This window comes from Anser cygnoides, chromosome Z (assembly GCF_040182565.1).
Source record: "Anser cygnoides isolate HZ-2024a breed goose chromosome Z, Taihu_goose_T2T_genome, whole genome shotgun sequence".
Classification (NCBI taxonomy): Eukaryota; Metazoa; Chordata; class Aves; order Anseriformes; family Anatidae; genus Anser; species Anser cygnoides.
Window position 1 is genome coordinate 51690687 of NC_089912.1, and position 21896 is coordinate 51712582.

At 35.5% G+C, this 21896-nt stretch overlaps 1 protein-coding gene across 37 annotated transcripts in view; it reads right to left on the minus strand.

Annotated features, from left to right (window-relative positions):
- PTPRD (protein tyrosine phosphatase receptor type D) overlaps window positions 1-21896 on the minus strand; it is a 1327869-nt gene that overhangs the window by 155387 nt on the left and 1150586 nt on the right. For all 37 annotated transcript variants that reach the window (XM_066988380.1, XM_066988378.1, XM_066988352.1 and 34 more), the window contains 2 exons: window positions 9444-9589; window positions 4989-5130 (listed from right to left, as the gene is read on the minus strand). In XM_066988380.1, coding sequence (XP_066844481.1) covers window positions 4989-5130; window positions 9444-9589 — 288 coding nt within the window. The remainder of the gene's footprint in view (window positions 1-4988; window positions 5131-9443; window positions 9590-21896) is intronic.

Sequence of the window (21896 nt, forward strand, 5' to 3'; positions counted from 1 at the left end):
TTGCAAAGTACTATTTTCACAGCAGGAATAACAGTCTTCCTCTTCAAAAAGAGGCATAATAAAAATAGGACTGTAATAAACATGCTAATGCTAGTCACAAGGTGACTATACGTAGTCTGTATCATGATCACTGAAAGTTGAGGAAGTTTGGGAAACTCCTTTGGCTCCTCATGCAACATATGTTTGAGATAAACATCTTTCCAGTGTATGAAGTTATCATATAGGTATTTACTTGCTTTCCCTGTTAGTCTTTATTTTACTTTCAATGGTCTGTCCTACCATCAGCCCCCTGGCAACAATCATTATGACTACACAGAGAACAGTCAAGTCGGGTATACATTGGTATACAAAGTTTATAAAGCTCCAGCAGGAACACAGTAAATTTTTCCTACCATGCAGCTAATACCCAGAATACATATAGGTCTTCCTCCCATTTGTCTAGAAATGAGAGACATCCCACAGCACATTTTCGAACTCTACAGCCATACAACTCCATTTGTCTAATTTCCATGCCCTCAAAGATAGCTGTCCCAGATGACAGATTACTTTAGAATAGCTCCTTCTCATTTCATTACTACTGGGTACAGTGAAAATACAGAAATGAGCTTCTATTATCATGGAATCTGTTGCTGGCAGCAGAAATAAAAAATGTACCTTGGATGCACTTTTTTTTTTTTTATTTAATAGCATGGAAATATTTATTTGACTTCTGAGAGTCTAATAAACATCATCTCTCTCAATTATCTGTACCTCAATCTCTTTGTGTATCAATGGACAGGGAAACACAGTTCAGTAAATATTTTACTTTTTATTTTTTGCAGCAACGACTGTTTGACATTAAATCAATCACTTTCTAACGTGCATAATAGAGGAATATCTGCCCTAGGCAATTCCCATATATATTTTACTTTAATTCTTCCTTCTTTATACAGTGCCTGCTCCACAAAAATTCTTTATGTCAGTAATTTTATAATGCACAATACAATCAACAGTAATAGAGAAATAGTGGGCTGAGAAAACAACCAACTTTTTTTTTTTTTTTTTTCAAAGTGTACTACGTAGTCCCTCACTTTACTTTTCAGATAGCAAGCAAAAAGCAAAGCAAATACCAGTAACACACCTAGGTATTCTGCTCTACTGTGTCTTCTCCACCACTGCTTAAAACCTGCACTACACTGTGTTGCAAACATCTACTATCAGAGAAGGCAGCTGAATTTAAAATGCTTGGGGTCCACATGGTCATGGCAGAATTTCGTCAAGGAATGATAATAAGAAATCGCTTAAAATAAATAAATAAATAAATAAATAAATAACAGTATTTCTTAAAATTAACAGCATGGAAGTGTTGCTGATTTCTTTACTACAGCAGGACAAGGAGGTACTTTCTTCCCTCCTTCTTTACAATTTACATTCTTGGATGTGATACTTGCCAGAATAATTTGTCTATAGACATTAAAAATGTCTGTTATGCACCATTTGCAAGTCCAAAAAACACTACTAGGTGACTTTAAAAATTAAAAGGATAGACAGACAACAAAAGGAAAGCCATTCTATTTGTAATGTCCGCAGAGTATGGGAAGATACTACACTTTATTGTTTTCCATAGACAATTGAACACTGATAATTTTGAATGAATATATCAAAATATTGTTCCACTCATATGGCTCTCAATACGAATTTTTAAAACAAAGGCCTCCAAAAGAAATATATAGACTCCTCTTGTCTGGAAGGAGGCTTATCCTTTAAAGTCTTACTTTCTGTGAAATTGAGCATTGTCATGTGAGTAAACGTGTCCTGGAAAGCAGCTGCCTGCTTTATATAAAGAAAAACAAAACAAAACGAAAAACAAAAAAAAGAAACAAACAAAACAGTTTTAATTTATCTAAGGCATTTACTCTTGGTCCAGGCAGTCACTATATTCATCCTAGCAAGTGAAAGTTTTTCTTTTGTTAGAATGTGCTCTTATTTATTCTGGTAACAGAAAAAGTCCCAACCCTTTGGCTCTGCTATGCACGAACCTAATGAAACAAGGTAAAAGTTGTAGTGAATAGAACTGCTGTTACAATATACTGCCAAAGACAGAAAAACTGTCAAGTTTGGCTCTAAATTACACATATACTGGCAAAAATATTTCTGTTCTGTGATGCACAAGTGTTTTATAGGCTATCCAGTTAAAATGGATTAAAACAAAACAAAACAAAACAAAAATGTGTATAGGTGGATATTTCAGCTCCTGGAAACATCCTAATTTCATCAACCTCACATATTAGAGTAGCAGTGCTTGTGGGTTGAGCTGTGGGTTAACTCAGACTTCCTCTCCAAGATTTCCTTTTGTGCAAGACTGAGCACAAATGCCAAGTTGGGTCTGTGATAGCACCTTTATGGAAAGATTTGAAAAACACATAAAAGTTATGTGCATATCTTCTGCAATCCAGAGTCACACATACTCTGATGAGTAAAGTGTAAAGTGTAAGCGGACCACAGATCCAACTCACTCCAATCTGTTTAGCATTGGATTGTATCTGTTAAATCCTTTGCACACCTTTATTATGTGTTTATTCCTACAGCAGCTATGTAAGGCAGAGCAAATAGTCTTTCTCACAAAGACATAATCAGTTGGAGTTTCTTCCACAAGGCTACTTTTGAAGACTGTACAACATGAAGATTTGTGTAAGATTGCAAAGTAGAAGGTTATAACAAACTTACGTATCTTCCAGGCTAATGTACTTAGCACTGAATAATTATTTGTCATGGAAATCAACAGAGTCACTGTATTTAAAGCACCTCAAAATTTTAACCCTGACAAAATTTCCTTACAATGTGATGTTACTCTGTATGGTCCTTACTTTTCTCTGATATTATTCCTTTTCCTGAATCTACAGTCTCAGTATGTTCGTGAGCTCTCTCATGTTCTCAGTTTCATATTAAATACATAAATCTATTCCTGAGGCCAAAATATATTACATCTGTTGCAAAAGCCGTAAGTATCGTGGCTGGAAATAACACATATTCTTCCAGATTTCATACATTTTAATTAGACAATCAACTTGTAATTAATTTAAATTTAAATTGACTTAAATTTTTATCCTCACAACTAATAACATTTAGTTTTTGTTCATGTGGTATTTGCATATGCATATAATTATGAATTTTTTTATACAGAATCTAATGCTAGTATTGTAAGTAGCCTTGAGATATCTGAGAAAGAAATAAGTAGCAAAGACCACATATGCCTTACAATTAAATAATCAACAGGTATAGCAAAGAAACAGATCTCATTTTACAGTCAGATAGTGTTGACAATCAGACTACTCTTCTGCCTTTTCCAACCATTACAGCCCTCAACAGAGATGAATGCTGTTATTCCTTTTCTACAAACCTCAACGTGAGAATTTTGCTTTATTTAGAATAGCATAAACAAAACACATGCTTGCACGTTTCACGACCAGAGAGTCTTGTAAATACATTTCATGAAATTCTGAAGGCAAGGAATATTTCTTCCACCTGGGTTTCCTCATTGTTTTCTGCTTTTCTTTTTTTTATTTTTCTTTTTTTTTTTTCCTTCTCCCTTTTTGCATCTCTTTTTAATTCATTGAACTTTTAATGCAGTATGACAATGCAGTTTTATGTTCATTTTCAACTGCATGGAAGCTGCACATAAACAGTGTTTTCTTTATTCAAAACAACGAAGGGAAAAATGTATCTGAGAAAGTTAGGAACAAACCTAAGATGCTGAACCTAATTATCAGTCTTCCCATTTTCATTGTCTATGCTGAGAATAGTTTTTAAAAGATAACAGAGCAAACAACCTTGGCATTAGAGAGAACAACTTTAAATATTAAAATGATTTGTTTACAACAGCCTACCTCTAGGAAAATACATATGTATGTATTGTTGTTCTTTGACTCCAAAAGTAACACCAGGATTATCCACAGTGATGGAAATAGCTAACAGAAGTATAGGAACATAAATATATATATTTTAATAGAAATCCAAACTCCAGAAAAGAAATATGAGAGAAGAAGTCTTCTTGTTTCCATAAGTTTGTTGTGACAGAAGGAACAAAAAGAAAATGTGTTTAAACCATTCAAAAAAGTTCTCTAAATTCTGTCAAGCAGACATCATCAGTTCACATAAACAGGCCCTTAGCAGTTATTTCTGCAAAACAAATAATGCAATGTGATATCACAATGCAAAACGGTAATCTTCAGCTGTAAAAGCACCCCTCCAAACTGAAGAGTGATATTTCATAAAGTGTCTACAAATACAGTTTCCATTTATCTCCAGCAGACAGAATGAAGCGTTCAGGTCATTTGACTACTAGCACTCACTACTATGAACACTATCTAGACAACAGACTTGGCAGAACATTTATATCCTCACCCCTGAAGGACAATGAAAAAAATTTTCCTTTCCTATACTCAAAAAATTCTTGCCAAAATAGAAATACAGTTCAGGTAACATGTATATTTGAAACGGAAAAAGTCCGTCCGTTCCCCCCCCCCCCGCCTTTGTTTTTCTTTTGGTTTTATTTGTGATAGCTTGGGGGAAAAACTTTGTAGCTGTTTAATTAAACTCATCTAAATACTGTTCATGTAATTTTTCAAGGTCACTGTTAATTGGACAAATTTCAGTGTAAATGCTGATCATACAAAGCTAAGCTAGCCAGAGCACCATTAAAATGTAGATCAGATGCATTCATAAAACCTTGTTTTTCACTCAGTAACTAATGTACGTAACCAGTTATGCACAAGACATTCCTGTTTTACTTCTTTTCTTCAGTCTACTCTGTCATACCCACATTACCAGTCTATGGTCAAAAATTGAGTATATAAGGTATTCAAGTGTTACGTGAAATAGTTTCTATTTAACAGCATTAGAATTATAATAACACACATATGAAAACAACTGCAATTAATTTTCTTGGAGTGAAACCTCCCTTTTACAATGATCTAACAATAAGTTTGTTATGTTGAAAAAGAACTTACCACGTAAAACTGTGAGTCTCGTGGACACACTTATTTCACCAACACTGTTAGAAGCCACACACTCATAAATAGCTTCATCTCGTGGTGTGCGCAGTGGTTGTATTCTGAGAACTGATCCAGATCCATCATCAAACTCTATTACCTATAGAAGGAAACAACAGCTGTCACAGATGTTGTTACAAATGCCTATCCCTCCATTAATCTGTGCATGACCTGTCAGTATTTGTGACATGAGAGCCAGGTTCATTTTTCAAATACACATACCAGGACAAATTCAACAAAGGTGCAAATATGGGCAATGCTCTTCAGTAAACATTCAATAGCTACTCCAAGAGAGTTTCAAGAAAGGACAGGACAAAAACAAACAAACAAATGAACAAAAAAAAAATCCAGGTGTATTCTGTAACTTAATGCTCTTCTATCCCAAAGTTCATCACCAGTCTCCCTTCATTCTCTTATCTTCCAGACTTTACCTTTTTATGCCAGTTACATTAATTTGTACTGCTGCAGGTTATATTCCCAACCTGCTTGCAAAGTACCCTTCGCTCTTTGAGCTCACAAGTGGAAAAAGCTTGGCAATTTCTGAACAAGATAGGACTACTCAGTTTACCTATGTATTCAGCCCACAGAATGTCAGTAAATTTATCCAAAAAGTGCTCCAAAATTAGAACACAAGTAGCAGTTAAAAGACTAAATAATTAGGCTAAACTTTCAGGTTTAGTTTTGAAATTGTAATATTTATACAATAAATATTCATATTTACTTGCAAAGTATGAAATTATTTCCTTCATGTTTTGCAGTCACAATCACATCAGATATTGGTGAGTACTGCAGCACTCCAGATGTTGGAAAAGGCTTCCCTATAATTAAATAATAATAGTATATATTTTTTTCCCTTTAATTTCTTTGTCAGTAAAATAAGTTAGTACTCAGGTCATTGGTACTTATCAAGCCTTATTAATCTTGATATGACTAATATATGACTTATTAATCTTGTTTTTTTTACAAAATAATTAATATGTCTATAATCACACATAATATGCACCAAAAAAATTACATGTATGCCTATTTGCATATATGTTTAAGTCTGTACAACTAATTTATAATCAAATAATTTCTTAGACTTCTAGTCTTTCTGAGAGTATGAAAAACAGTACAGAGTTGGGATTTATGATTAATTTATCATTATTACCCCATTATTTTTCCATATTCGTTATAGAAAATGCTCAGTTTCTTCTTATGAGTGGAAGAAGTCTAAATGGAAATATGAAAGTAATATTTTTTTTCTGAGAAAAAATCAGTTCCGTAGTCCACAGGCCAAATCACTTTTCCCTGTTCTTTAACTAAAGTCATTGCCCTAAGGAAACCCAGACAACAAAAATCTCCATCTGACCTCAATGCAAACAAAATAGTAAAGAGCTCTTAATAAATCGATGTTTACGAATGAAAGGAAAATTTCACAGTCCCAAAAACCATACAGACAGATTATTTGCATATAAAAATGAAAGTATGGGATCCAAATAGTCCCAGTCATTATACTTAAAATTAATAATCATTCTTCTTTAAATCTGAATGCTAAATAATTCTAGCTGGATGACCAGCAAAAACAATTGCAGCAGTTTGGGTTGGGAAAATATTGCCAAGTTTAAGTCTCAAGTCTGGTGTCTCCAAAATACACATCATAAAATAAATTTAGTTTTCCTGTGATGTATTCTCCACAGATAGTTAATTCCTCACACTCCCACACTATCTGAAGTAGATTAAAACAAAACAAAACAAAACATAGATTAAAAAAAAAAAAGGCAAAACAGAACAACCCTCTTGCCACACACAGAATGGTATAATATTAATATTTAAAAAAAAAAAAACAAAAAAAAACACTTTTTTTCCCTACTCTCTTTAAATTCCTCTTAGCAAGGCATCTCAGTAACTTAGTTTATTTTTCTAATTTGTATAATCAGATTTATTTGAAGCAAGAGGAGAGAAAGAATCCTCCCATATCACATTCACTCATAGCATGTAAATGAATACATATAAGCAATATAAATGAAAAATGAAAGATTAATAGCAAAGTCCCACAAAGGGTTGTTTTAGCCTTTAATTTTAGAACTGGTGTGTCACGCTCACTAACTGTTTGAGCAATAATCAGTTTTAAGAATTATCCAGTGAGCAAGAACATTCCACATTCTATGATAATAATCTTCAAATAAAAGCCTGTTCACTGTCAAGAAGAAGGGAATAAATTATTTGTTGTCATGTTACTAGATAAGACAATTACTTTGTACATTAAGTTCCAGCAAAAAGTTCAGATTAGACATGAGAAAAAATGCAAGATTCACAGTAATCTGTACAAGGCTATCAAGTTCATTTTAATAATAATAATAATAATAATAATAGTAACCCTCAGCATCTCTGGGAAAGAAGATGGTTTAGATAGCCACTTGAAATCTCTTCCAACTGTATCCATTAGGCTTCTATAAAGACAAGTGGTCAGGTAAAACCTTTTCATGTTCTCTATTACTAAGCAATCAAACTCAAAGAAATACACAAAATATTAATATAATAAATACATAAATAAAAATAAACACACCACCACCAACAACAAAAAAAGAACCAATTATTCTCCTATTGGTATAGTTGACCATCTCAGATTTTTCTTGTTTCCCAGAGATGCCTTATGTGTTTTTTGAATCTCATTTCTGCCATTACTCTGTTGTTATTCTGAGATTCTACAATGTGAATTAATGCTCTGATTTTTAATGGGAAATAAAAGTGCTTATAATGTTGATGTGCTCTGTATTTTATTTGGATATTTTATAAGCCTTCTGTTCAGGAGTTATATTAAAAAATATAAAATACTTGGCAAGTGTTTTCTATTTCTTTGAAATACATTCCATCTTACCTGACTATACAGCTAGCTCAGTATTTCACTAAAGGAATTTTTAAAACTTTTTTTTTTTTTTTTAATGGTTGCATTCCAATATTTTAATGGAAATAAAACAGATGTATTTTTGCCTATTCTCTTTTTGCCTATACCAAAACCTGGTATATAGACACAGAGAAAACAATATATGAATCAAGTAAAACACCACATATTGAAAAATAAAACTCAGCCGTCGCAGTAAACATGTACATGCCCAATCTTTCACTGTTTAAGAGTCAACTTGTATGAAAATTTTGTGACCAGAATGGGATAAATTATGTAGATTTTATAACATTTCTATGTTAACCCCTCTATCCAATTACAGCTCTGCATATATTCTTTAAGGAACAAATGGTTCCTGGAACTAGCAGGTCACTTTTACGTTCAATTTAAATTATTTTTTCATATTGTAGTAAATATACAAGCAAATAACTATATAAGTTAATAAAGGAATTGATAGCTTTTGCATACTGCAAGAACTTCAAAGATCGTTAAATACATTTTGAACAAAAAAAAGGAATAAAAAAAATAGTCTATGCAAGGAATGCAATTCTTTTCTACTGGCACAAGTCTAAACTGAAACCCAGGGAAAGCAATATTCCCCAAAACTACTAAAAATGAACACTGAAGACTTCAACATTCATTCAATATTTTATACATATATTTTAGATCATTCACTGAAAAAATGTGTGTCACTGTTTTATATACCAATTAGTCATTTGCCAAACAGTTGTCTTCTTGATGCAAAAGTAGAGACCTGTTAACAGTGAAAACATTGAAGAGGGACAGGGGAAATTATACATTATCAGCCCTGGTTTGGTATCCATTATACATGCCTTCTCCCATTTTCTGAATTTGTTCTTCATGTTAAAGGTCATACAATATTTGATATCAATTGTTCCTGCCACTAAAAGAGGGAATATTATTTGTTGTTTTATTTCCCCAAAGAACCTGTATCCTTTGAACAGATTATCTTCACTGTTTCCTTTAACTGAAGGTTGTGGAAAGAGAGGAAACAGCTTCTCCATATCTTTTCCCAAGGATATTGTTAAGAAAAGAATCAAAAGCAAACAACTTTTATATTTCCTCTGCAGCAGCGGGAAATATAATGTCCCTTTCATCTCTCTCTGCAATACTAGTAAGCAATTGTGGCAGCAGAAGCCATAGTAGGCTTGGTCTGCTTGGTGCACACTGCCACAGACAGAGGTGGCTTACTCTCTGGGGACAATAATCACTGCTCAAATAATTTTCCCCATCTCCTTTACAGAAAAGTTTGCAGGGTGAACTGAAGCATGCCAAGGCTCCCCAGTTAGATCATGCTGGTTTTGAATGCAGCAGCAGCAGTTTTCCCTTTAACAGTGCTATTTATAACTAGTTTGCAAAATGAAACCTGCACAAAACTGCTTCCACTAGATTATTCCCAATGGTCATAGCTATTTTGTTTAATCACTGATAATAGAACACATATATTGGGATTAGAAGTGAGACTGGAATTTATGTTTTTCAGAGGAACAGAACAATGGACCTAATACCTCAAATCTCTGATTGCTGACTTTCTTTCCCTTTTTGTTCCAGACAATTTTAGGTCTTGGGTCTCCTGTGGCTTGACAGATGAATGAGGCGACTCCTCCAGAAACCCCTGTCTGGTCAACAGGTGTTCTTGTAAACTTTGGTGGTGCTAAAACAAATAAACAAACAAACAAAAGCATTAATCTAAGCAGCACCCATGAAAAATAAGTCATGCCAAGACTTCAAAATGAAGAAAGGTGTAAAATATTTTGTTTCTTTGATAATAGCATTCACCTGCAAGAAAAAGCATTAAGAAATAACTAAAAGGTCAGGAAAGTACTTACAGATTTTACTAGTAAATTTATACTAAAATGGAGAATCTGATATCATAAAAATAGCAAGATCACACATTATATTTTATCACCAGTATAAATAAAAAATCCAATTTGTCTTCTGCTGTAAAATGAGCTCATCAATCAACTCAGATAAGATCATGACTCATGACTTGATGTTATGATCACAGGATGTCACGAAAGCAAGATTCCCACCTTTAAGCCATTAAAATCAGTTACATTTAGGAGAAATTCTATGAAGCCATTTGTAAGTTTGAAGTGGGGAGGTAAATGCCTATGTATTAAGAGTCTATGCAGAAAGGACTATAACAGAAGAGAGATATATGCATGGGCACAGTTTCAAATATAATTCCTGTTTATTCCCACATTATTCCACTCTGTCACAATAAATAAATAAATAAATACAGCTATTGCAGGAACAGAAGAGGACAGAGAACTGGAGAAATTTCAAAAGTAGGAAAGAACATTTTTAATTAATTATACTTTTACCTTCCTTTTCTGTTAAAACATAATTAAACTTAATTTATCAGACTTCTGGTGAAATAAAACTTTCAAACTTACACCGACATGAGATATGACTTCTGAAAAATCAATATAAAAACTGAGATGTCTAACCATAGTTCAGAAATGTTGAAGAGTTCGTGTATATATTTACATCATTCTCTTTCTTAGCTGAGCAGTTTTTAGCAATCCAGTATGCTTGAAGATGCTGATTTGAATGATGTGAAATGAGTATTTAGGGTTATTAAATTATAGAACAAACAAACACCAACAAAAGCCACGGGTATTGGCTTTGTGGTCTGTCTTCTGCTGTAAGCTGTTATATGTAGTTGCTGTGCAGCAACTGCTGCAATTAATCTGTGCTCTCCTCTTCAACTTTCAACAGTCACTTTCTGTTCTCAGTCTCTCTGGTTGGCTTCACTGACCTCTCTTAGAACTGGCGGCTATGTACCTATACTGTAATAGTTTTTGTTTCTGAGTTGCTGTTCTTCAGTTCTTTTGTCTGTCTAACTGTTATTCTGCTGAACTGGCCTTTCTACAGGCAACATTTCTTGTCAGCATGTTTATTTAAATGTCAAAACCTCAGCAGACTACAAGTGTGTATGCCTGTAACACTGGTGGAAATCTTGAAATTATTTTAAATGCCAAGAAAATATGTTGTAGCCATTACTATAAAACAGACTCAATATGTTGTTATGTTGCTACATTAAATATTATAGAACCATAATTGGCTTGGGTTGGAAGGGACCTTAAAGAACATCTAATTCCAACCCCACTGCTATGGGCCGGGATGCCACCCACTAGATCAGGTTGTCCAGGTCTTCCTCCTCTCTGGTCTTGAACACCTCCAGGGATGGGGCATGCACAACCTCCACAATTACCTGACCCCTAAGGTGCAACATACCACTAACAAAGAATAAAATAAAATAATAAAATAAAATAAAATAAAATAAAATAAAATAAAATAAAATAAAATAAAATAAAATAAAATAAAAACAGTAAAAATCTTACATATTTGAAAATCCGCACTCTTTCTTCTTAAGCAAAGGTGTGAGACAAAATTGTTATTGCTGTGTTTTCAACTTTCCAGAATGCTCAAACCTCCATAAACTACCTGCTGTGCTAATTTTGCCCACTGAACACTACGTATTCACTGAGAACAAACAAAATACCTGAAAAAAGTGCAATAGCAAGTCTGAGCACAGCAAAACAGTGTGCCACCAGTGCTGCTGTGGGGGACTTACAAAAGCACATCTCTGGTGACAAAAAAATCTCCAAATCCACAGTGAATGAAACACAGAGATAGAGCAAGGAAACTAAAAATCCTTTCTCCACTCATAGGCTTTATGCTTGGACCACAGAAAAGACAGAAATATATTCTGATGAAGAGCATCTGGGTTTCACCCAAACTCCCAGCCTTGAATTCTTTTTTACACATGTATTAACTCAACTTTCTGATATGCAGAGACATGACTGAATCAGATATTCTGTGGCATAAATTGTGAATGTATGCCATCAAGAAAAAAATGATACACTGTCATTCTCTTTTTATTCTTTTTGACATTTTGCAAATTCATTATTTAACCTCAAACCAATGAAAGAAAAACACTGTGTGGGTAAGTTAATCAGCTCACAGGCTCTTTAATTCCAAATATATGATTAATTTAATTCATATATTTAATTCTAAATGTATGATTCATTCAGAGACTGGCAAATTCATAAACTCAACATAAATAAAATAACTTACTTCCTTAGAGATAATGTCCATTTCGGAAAATTTGCCAGTTTTGCCATTCATTACCAGGGTTAAGCAGAAAAACAATTGAGTTTAAAAACTATACTGTGCATTCATTCCTGAAAAATTTAGCTTAACTATCCTGGGTTCAGGAGAACTTCAGATAGTTAAACAACAAAGAAAATAAAAGCAATGAAAACCAATAAACAAAAAGTGTGACAAACGGTGTTAAACCTATTCTGGAAAACAGCAAACAAACGTATTCCACTACTAGGTTTTATGTCTATGCCAATCACCATGATAATCATAGAATCATAGAATCATAGAATCATAATCATGATCAGAATCATAGAATGGCTTGGCTTGGAAGGAAACTTAAAGATCATCTAACTCCAAAACCCCTGCCATAGACAGGGATGCCACCCACTAGATCAGGTTTGCCAAAGTCCCATCCAGCCTGGCCTTGAACACCTCCAGGGATGGGGATTCCACAACCTCTCTGGGCAACCTGTTCCAGTGCCTCACTACCGTTACAGTGAAAAATTTCCTCTTAATGTCTAGTCTAAATCTATCCTCTTTTGGTTTAAGACCATTCCCCCTTGTCCTATCATTATCTAACCGAGTAAAGAGTCCTCCTCCGTCCCTTTTATAAGCCCCCTTTAATGCCACAATGAGGTCTCCCTGGAGCCTTCTCTTCTTTAGGCTGAACATAGCCAGCTCTCTCAGACTTTCTTCAGAGGAGAGGTGCTCCAGTCCTATGATCATCTTCATGGCCATCCTCTGGACCCATTCTAACAGCTCCACATCCTTTTTGTGCTGGGGCCCCCAGACCTGGATGCAGTACTCCAAGTGGGGCCCCACAAGGGCAGAACAGAAGAGGAAAACCACCTCTCTCGACCTGCTGGCCACCCCCCTGTTGTGGTAGGCCAGGATGCAGTTGGCCTTCTGGGCTGCAAACGTGCACTGCTGGCTCATGTCAAGCTTTTTGTCCACCAGAACCCCCAAGTCTCTCTCCACAGGGCTGCTCTCAGTGAGTTCCTCTCCCAGTCTGTACTCCTTTCTGGGATTGCCCCGACCCAGGTGCAGCACCTTGCACTTGGACTTGTTGAACCTCATGCGGTTCACATTGGCCCACTTCTCCAGCCTGTCCAGGTCCCTTTGAATGGCATCTCCTCCTTCTTTGCTATCAACTGCTCCACTCAGCTTGGTGTCCTGTGCAAACTTGCTGAGGGTGCACTCAATCCCATTGTCTATGTCATTGATGAAGATATTGAAAAGCATTTGTCCCAAGACAGACCCCTGAGTGACACCACTCATCACCGCTCTCCACCTGGACATAGAACCATTCACCACCACTCTCTGCTTGCAGCAATTGTGCCAATTCCTTATCCACTGGATGTTTTACCATTCAAATCCATATCTTTCCAATTTAGAGATTAGGATGTCAAATGGGACCCTGTCAAGGGCCTTACAGAAGTCCAAGTAGATGATATCAGTCAGTCTTCCCTTATTGACTGATGCAGTCACTCCATCACAGAAGGCCACCGGATTGGTCAGGCACAATTAACCCTTGGTGAAGCCATGCTGGCTGTCCCAGGTCACCTCCTTGTCTTGCATGTACCTTAACATTTCCTCCAAAAGGATTTGTTCCATGATCTTGCCAGGAACAGAAGTGAGGCTCACCGGTCTGTAGTTCCCCATGTCTTCCTTTCTTCCCTTTTTAAAAATGGGAGTGATGTTTCCTTTTTTCTGGTCTTGGGGACTTGACAGTGTCTTGGGACACTGGGGACTTGGCCTAATTGCCAATGTCCATGGTTGGCATACTTTTACTCATATGCAATATATTGTTTCATGATAATACTAATTTTAAAAAGAAGACAAATAAAAGAGAATCTCTTTCCTCCTTATTAGACATTCAGAGATGTGTTCTCCATTAGTGCAATTCAGGCAAATGCAACAGAGCTTGCACTGATTTATACTGTAAGATAATTTGCCTTTCCCATTGCTGATAAACTGGAAATAAACAAAACAAAAGAAACAAACAAACAACAACAACAAAAAAGCTCCACCTCCAAAACTCTGAAAACTGCAACACTGTTTATCTAGTGTTACATGGCAGTATACTTGAAAATGTATATTTTCTATAAAACCTAATTGGTGGTAGAGATAAAGCTAGTTTTCTGACTCCATCTAGGACTGGCAAAAAACTGAAAAAGGACTAAAACTGCTATGCCTCCTTTTGAAAATTACTTACTATCTTCTGCAGAGCAGTAAATAGGTAGTGAAGCTGCAGAAATAGGGCTGAAGAGCTAACTTGGCTTTGTTTGGTACTTGAAGAATAACAATGTGTTTCCAGTCCTATGTGAATTTTGGTGGACCACCTGTAATCTAATAAAACTTGCTATGAATCAAGTTCCTACTGTGTGTTTAGTGTGCTCAACTCTGGGGCCCCCAGCACAAGAAGGACATGGACCTATTAGAACAAGTCCAGAGGAGGGCCACAAAGATGACCAGAGGGTTGGAGCACCTCTCCTACAAAGACAGGCTGAGGGAGTTGGGCTTGTTCAGCCCAGAGAAGAGAAGGCTCCGGGAAGACCTTATAGCGGCCTTCCCGTACCTAAAGGGGTCTACAGGAAAGCTCGGGAGGGACTCTGTGTCAGGGAGTGTAGTGACAGGACAAAAGTAATGGCTTGAAACTAAAAAAAAAGGGTAAATTTAGAGTAGATATAAAGAAGAAATTCTTCACTGTGAGGCTAATGAGAAAGACGTTGCCCAGAAAAGCGGAGGATGCCCCATCCCTGGAAGTGTTTAAGGACAGGTTAGATGGGACTTTGAGCAACCTGGTGTAGTGGAAGGTATCCTGTCCATGGCAGGGACGTTGGAACTAGATGGTCTTTATTTACCTTCCAACCCAAACCATTCTCTGATTCTATGAAGCAGGAGAGGGAAAAGACAAGCAGAGTTGTTATATAATGATGTAATTCGCTACTTGTAGACGTAACTCCCTCCTTGTAGATATTTTTTCAAGACAAGCAAAGTTTTAAGCTTATCTTTTAAAGACTAAAGTTACATGTACCAGAAGGATAATACTGTCTGGATGTTTAATAGGTGTTATGAGGATAAACTCATTTACTGTCCAGATGAGCTAAGACTAGGGTGATAGTAGCCAGCCAGCCATGGAGAAGGACAAACAATGAGCACATGAGATCCATCTTTTCATTATTCAATCAATATGTTCATCTCGTTACATATAAACTGACTATCATCAGTGTAGGAGTATGTGAAATCATGCCCAGACAGAACCAAAAATGAAAAGTAGTATTTGTTGCTTTTATCTTGATAAAGGTTGTTAATTAACATTTGACACAAATTAGCTCCACAATTAATGTTGTCAGTTTCTTGACATTGAATCTGACATAAGCTGCTAGTGACTGTAATAGCAAATACAATTACACTGCACACACAGTTGTACTTATTAACATAAGGGCAATTTTGATTGAGAACTGACAACCATTTTCAATCTCCCTTAACAACATAGGTGCAGAGTCCAAAAGACACTCTCTCCAGCACACTTCATTAAGCTCAGCAACAATCTATATGGGAATCTTCCAGTGCAACTAAATCTGCCAAAAAAAATCAGAACCAATAGGTTACCAACTATCATATGACGGCCTCTATTGATACTCTGGCCATTTTTCAATAAAGCCACAATTCAAATAATAGTAGCAAAAATAAAGTTAAAAAAAAAAGAAAAAAAAGGTAGAATTCAGTTAAAATCAGATACTCATATTTCTGCTCTTACTACAAATTTTCTTGTGAATGTCATCAAAATTGCAGCAATATTAAACATAAACAATGCAGCTTTGGTTTATTTCAGCTTGTTCATCTATTAGTGCCTTCCCAGATCTTTGTATAGATACTGAACATTGATATTTTGACAAGGAAAAACTGTACAACAGAAGACTTCTGTAATTGGGAAGGATGCAGAGTAAGCATAAGCTTTGCCTTAGAAGGCCTGAGCGCTCCTACCCCCTACTGCTTGTTATCCACTTTTTGCTAGGGCTACTCAACAGCTATTGAACTGCTGCAAATTACAGCCTAAAAAATGAAGTAAAATTGAGTTTATTGCTAGATCACCTTAAACATAAGCTTTAATATGTTTGTTTTACGAAATTTAAAGCCACAGCAGTTCAACTGCTGCTTCACAAAGAGTCAAGCTGTCCCCCTAGGAGACAAATAGACTTCTAAAATAGAGAGTTTAGTGCCACCCAGAAAGAATCTGCCTTTTTTTTTCTATATCAAGGCCCCAGAAAATGCATTTCTCACATGACACTAACATTACTGATTTGGATTAGGACTTTTTCATACCTTTCCATGAGCATAAGATATCCCTTGATTCTTTTGTAACATTTTCTTTTCATAAGTTTAAGTACAATCCTGAAGAAGTGAATGGAATTAACTAATTCATATTTCTCAAGGTTATGGAATTGTCTAATTGTTCTAATTATACTCCTCTGTACCCTGTGCTGTTCTTTAAGGACGTTACATTTTTCCTCAGCATTCAAATAAAATGTCTGAGAAAATGTTTTTTAAATGCATCCCCCTTCTTTCCATAGCAACTGATAGCTATTCTGGAGTAGAGACTCTTTTATGGACATAAATCCTCCAACAGATGAATATGAAAATAAGACTTCACTTTTTAAAAGCAAAGGGAGGTCTGCAGCACTAGCATAGCAAGCTCAGCATGTGGACCTACTGTTGACAAGATACATAGGGAATGTAGACCTTAACACAGGTCTGTTTCTGGACCCTCTGTTTGGGGTGTATGGAAGGTCCTGGCATACTGCAATTCAATTCACAATTAAACTTTATCATATTTGTGAAATATAAAATAGTTTCATAAATCTGAATAAAAGTATTCAAGGATTTTCATTTCATGTCCTTTGTGAGACTTCATAGTACGTGTGAATGAAATAACAAAAACATAAGGGGAAAAAAAAAAAGATGCTTAGATGCTTTTTTTTCAAACTCCCCTATTTACTGGTAAATTATCATAAACTGATGTTTCAGGAGTACTTTTGTTTGTAAAGAACTAGCAATAAAATCTGGAACACGCTACAGTCACAACTGTTCCCAAGGAAACTTTTCATCTGACACTCAGAAATGCTCCTGATCGCAGAACGAACAATACAGTGTGGCAGGTGTCCCTGCACTTTGCGGTAGTTTACACTCACCATCACAAGAATCACTTTCACTTGTTTTAGAGCCCCTCTGTGATACTGGTCTGGTTTCACTTGCATATGTGACTCATTCCCAGTTAGAAATTTTTAAGTCATTCTTTCCATTACAAATTACACACTCAGACAATTCCTATGCAGAAAACAAAGGAAAAATATTTATATATATTCATTGTGACCCACTGACTTATCAGTAACTGCTAAATATTGTAATGACCAGGCCACAGACTGGTTTAAATTCAATAATGATGAAGACTCCTTTCCTAAAAAGCAAAATATAACTATGATAAACATGAACACATAGGCAAACATTACATATAATCTCAGTCTAATACCATATAGATACATTGCAAATTATTTGAACTATTGTTTTTTTCACAATTCCTCTATAAACTAATATTCTAAAAAGCTATAGTATATATGCACAATATTTAACAGAAGAGATTTCTGCACTCATTTATGTCTTAAAAAGAATTTTCAAAGCATACTCATTTACAGCATTCACTGCTAATTTACTCATTAATCATAATTTGTGACATTAGTTAGACTGATCATTGTTATAAGCAATTATTTTGCCTTAATTCTAACCTGCACATACAACGTACCTGCAAATTGGCTTTGTAGGAAAGTTAATTAGCTTTTTATTTCTATAAGGACAAGTGACAATTTGCATTCATGAAATCTGCATCAAGAAATCCCAAAGTTACCAACTGGTATGTTCCTAAAGGCTCCTGGCTGTCAGTCACAATATGCTGAAGTTCTCCTGTTTCTCACAATAAACAGCCTAAAACTGCACCATCCTCACATCCTTCAACATGAAGAATTGCAACAACGCAATCTTCAAACGTCATCATACCCAGAGCAGCTGAATATGTTTATTACCCTGTGAATGGAAATTACCAGTTTTTGATCCTTGAACTATTAAATGCAATCCAGATATGCCAGCTAATTCCAGCTGAAGACCTTGATCCATTTGGTTTACAAAAATTACTTGCAGTTATAAACAAACACATGCTTCTGAGTTTTCTTCCTGGGTGAAGGGAACTAAGCTGTTCCAATTTACAGGCTCCACAACTTAAAAACTCCTCCTTTAAAAAAAACATTAATAAAAGCTTTACAATAGAACTAAAATGCTTATCACCCACCTTCCTTTTGCTATGTGTATTCTTCTAGAAACAAAAACACTCCGAAAAAAACAATTATGGCAAAAAATGCCTGTTTTTGTGTGTGTGTGTGTGTTTTTTTTCCTGTCGTTTTTGTTTTGTTTTTAATTTACCAGTTACCTCTAGTTCCCCAGCCTTCATTTAGCCAGAACATACCCACCCTACAAATTTAGTAAGCAGATCAAGAAAAAAAGATTTTGACTTGGTGATCTCTCAAGGAAAATAAGTCAATCCTGTTTTTATGTTTTCAACTTTTCTGCAATGCACAGCACCAGTTTCCTAGGCTGGCCATAGGGTCTATTCTTGCCTGAAATATAGAATCAGATGGCACACTTGCAAGTAAAGTCTTATAACTGGAATAGGTAGGTTACATTTTCCAACAGGTCTAATGTTAAAATAGCACATTCCTAATTTGTACCTCTAGGCTGTGCAGACCCTGGTACCAGTTCATTTCATTGTGCATTATGCATGCTTTTCTAGATACAGACATTATCTGAGCCCTAGGGACATGGCAGGAATGCAAACCAACACAGACAGCAGCACTCATTTATTTACCAGCTAACTTCATCTCTTCCCCTCCACCTCCCCCCACCCCCCCTCAACTCATCTAGAGTTTACAATAACTGGGGTGAAATAGACTTTCACAAATACTAAGAAGATACATGAAAAACATGTGAAAAAAAAAATAATACTGTAGACTAATATGCTCATCCTCTAGGTAGGACTACGCTGAAGAATATTTTGTTCTTCTTTTTCTACTAAAATTATTGCTTGGTTTCACGACAAATTACTGCGACACTTACTGTAGAACTGAAACTCAGCAGCAACTATTGCCTATCACACCAAGCATGGAGGGAAGCCGGGGCTGGTGGATCATCTGGGCCAGCCTCCTCTGCAAATGTGAAGGATCCCAAAGCCCAACCCCGTTTCCTCTCACCTTCAAGCCCCAAGAGGCGTACACAGTTTTAAGTACCAGTGCCACATAACTGGTACCTTTTTTACAAGCTCTAACCCTTCTATATGTCACTACAGAAAATAGAATGATTTTACAAATTTCTGTCTGCATCTTCCCTTATTTTCCCCAGTGCATGTTCAGTTGTTCTCACAGAAACACCCTTGTTTATGTTATTTAAGAAAAGAGAATCGAAAGGCTTGTTTTTAATGTTTAATTAAGTTGAGCACTGAAAGATGAAGGCATAACATTAATTACCCATGATATGCTAAATGCATTAGAAGGGTAAGAGCTCTCTTTTTTCTCTTTCCAATGCCTATATGAAATACAAACAATGAAAACTGCAAATTTAGCCCAAGTGCACGTATGCCTTTAAGTTAAACACCACCACATGTTCAAATGCTTCATATAAAACAAAATAATGACAAACGTTTATGTATAGGTTATATTTATCATATATGTTATATGTGGAATCTGGCTGTGGATTAATCTACCTGAGTTAAAAAGGGGAACTTGCTAGCTAATCCAGTACTAAGCCTTCTTCCAGCAGCAAATGAAAAACATAAAGCCTCTTGAATCTAAAAGGTTAGTGACGTGCACCACTTCATCCCCCTGGAACATTACATAACTTTGTCATATTCACTAATTTAATGAAAGGAAATTCCGCTTCAAAGCTCTCTACTGCTTCTTTTTCAAATTTTAATGTCTGCAGACTGCATATGAATTATTTGGTAACTGAGAGCTGACGCTCCTTTTCAATGTGCAATGTAGAAAAAGTGGATCTCAAAATGCCAGGCAAGTTGACCTCTTTCCAGAGGAGCTTCTCTCTAAAGGAAAGGGAGAATAACGAGATCCTATAGGCACTAGTTTCAGTTAGTGACTGAGAGTATCTGGGCTATTACTAGAGAGGTGACCTTTACTACTGTTTCAGTCTTCACTATAACTCTCACATTACTGGTACCAAACCTAGGAAGAATAAAAATTGAGGTGTTGCAACTATCAAGTGAAGTTCCCACTCACTTTTTACTTATCTAAACAGAACAAAATTCATACTTGACCATTTAAAAAAAAGACAGATTGGTGACTAGTGACTGTGAACGCAAAATCACCTATAAGAATGACTCAAAGAGAAAAGATATCATGAAATTTCATACTTAATGTGCTTCAGTGTTAATGCTCAACAAGGTTGGACTCGATGATCCTTATGGGTCCCTTCCAACTCGGGATATTCTGATTCTAAGGTACCCTTATAAACAAATTCTTGTAACTCCTTTTCGATCAGAAGGGAAATTAATAAAATTCTCCCTGAAAACAAATGACGTGACTTACTTTCATCTAAATATCATCTTTCTTTTCCAATACTAGAGGTGAATTGCCATGATGCCAATACCCGAACTGGACTTGCATCAAACGGGAAAAGCACTCTTTTGCAATCTTCTACTACGCTCCGTGAAGGTGACCAAAGATCTTTTGTATAATATGTCTATATAGATGAAATGTTTTAATGTTATCCACTTACTGTAAAATCATCTTTAGCTGAAGGCAGTTGAAAATAACCACAAGAAAACTGTACAAAAATCAAAATACACATCAATTATCGAAGTTTATGGGGACATGGGTGACAGAAAACCATAAGTCATTCAAACTTTCTATTGCAGTTACCAAAGTCAAAAGACCTTCCTTCTCCACTTCTCTTACTCTATAAGGTGATAAGGCTTAGTTTAGCGACCAAGCCTTTGGCCAAATACCAGTTTGCAACAGATGATATTGAGGAATATACCTTGGGTGTCTGAAGCGGATGTTTAGATTCATCAGACGTGTCTCAAACATAGTAACTGAACTTGAACTTAGTGACAAGGCAGTTAATACCTTCTATACTTTAACCATTCTGTTTACAGTCCTGTCTTGTCCTGGTGGTAAATACATAGTTTTATACCTCTTTTATTTTCTCAGTTACACTGCTGTGGTAGAGAGCTGTTACTCGCATCAAGTGTGTGCATGAGTTTAATCAAATCTTTCAGTCCATAGGAACATATACATTGACAACAAAAATTCCTTTGAACATGAGATTAATACATACAGCTCTGCTTGTTCAGGAATTAAATTTTACGCAGGACTTTTGGGGCATTAAGGGGTTTAAGATGACTTTCTACTTCCAAACCTTCTTTAAGAGATGGCATGAGTTGACTGAAACATAATTTATTGAGCTGGTTAAGTGGTTAATAAAATAATAAATAAATAAAATAATAAGTGGTTAATAAAAGGACTGTAAAACTAATTCTACTATAAAAAAAATACTTATTAGTACAGACTCATAATTTTTTCTTGCTTTCTTACTAGGTTAGAACTACTTCATCCCAGAACTAGAAAAACAACTATTAGTTGTAAAACAACTTTTATCATTTGCCTACACATACTGATCATATTTAATCTAAATAAGGTATCCAATGAGGTAGAGAAAAAAAATATATATACATGTATGTATATAAATGTGTACATGTGTGTGTGTGTATATATATATGTTCATCATACTAG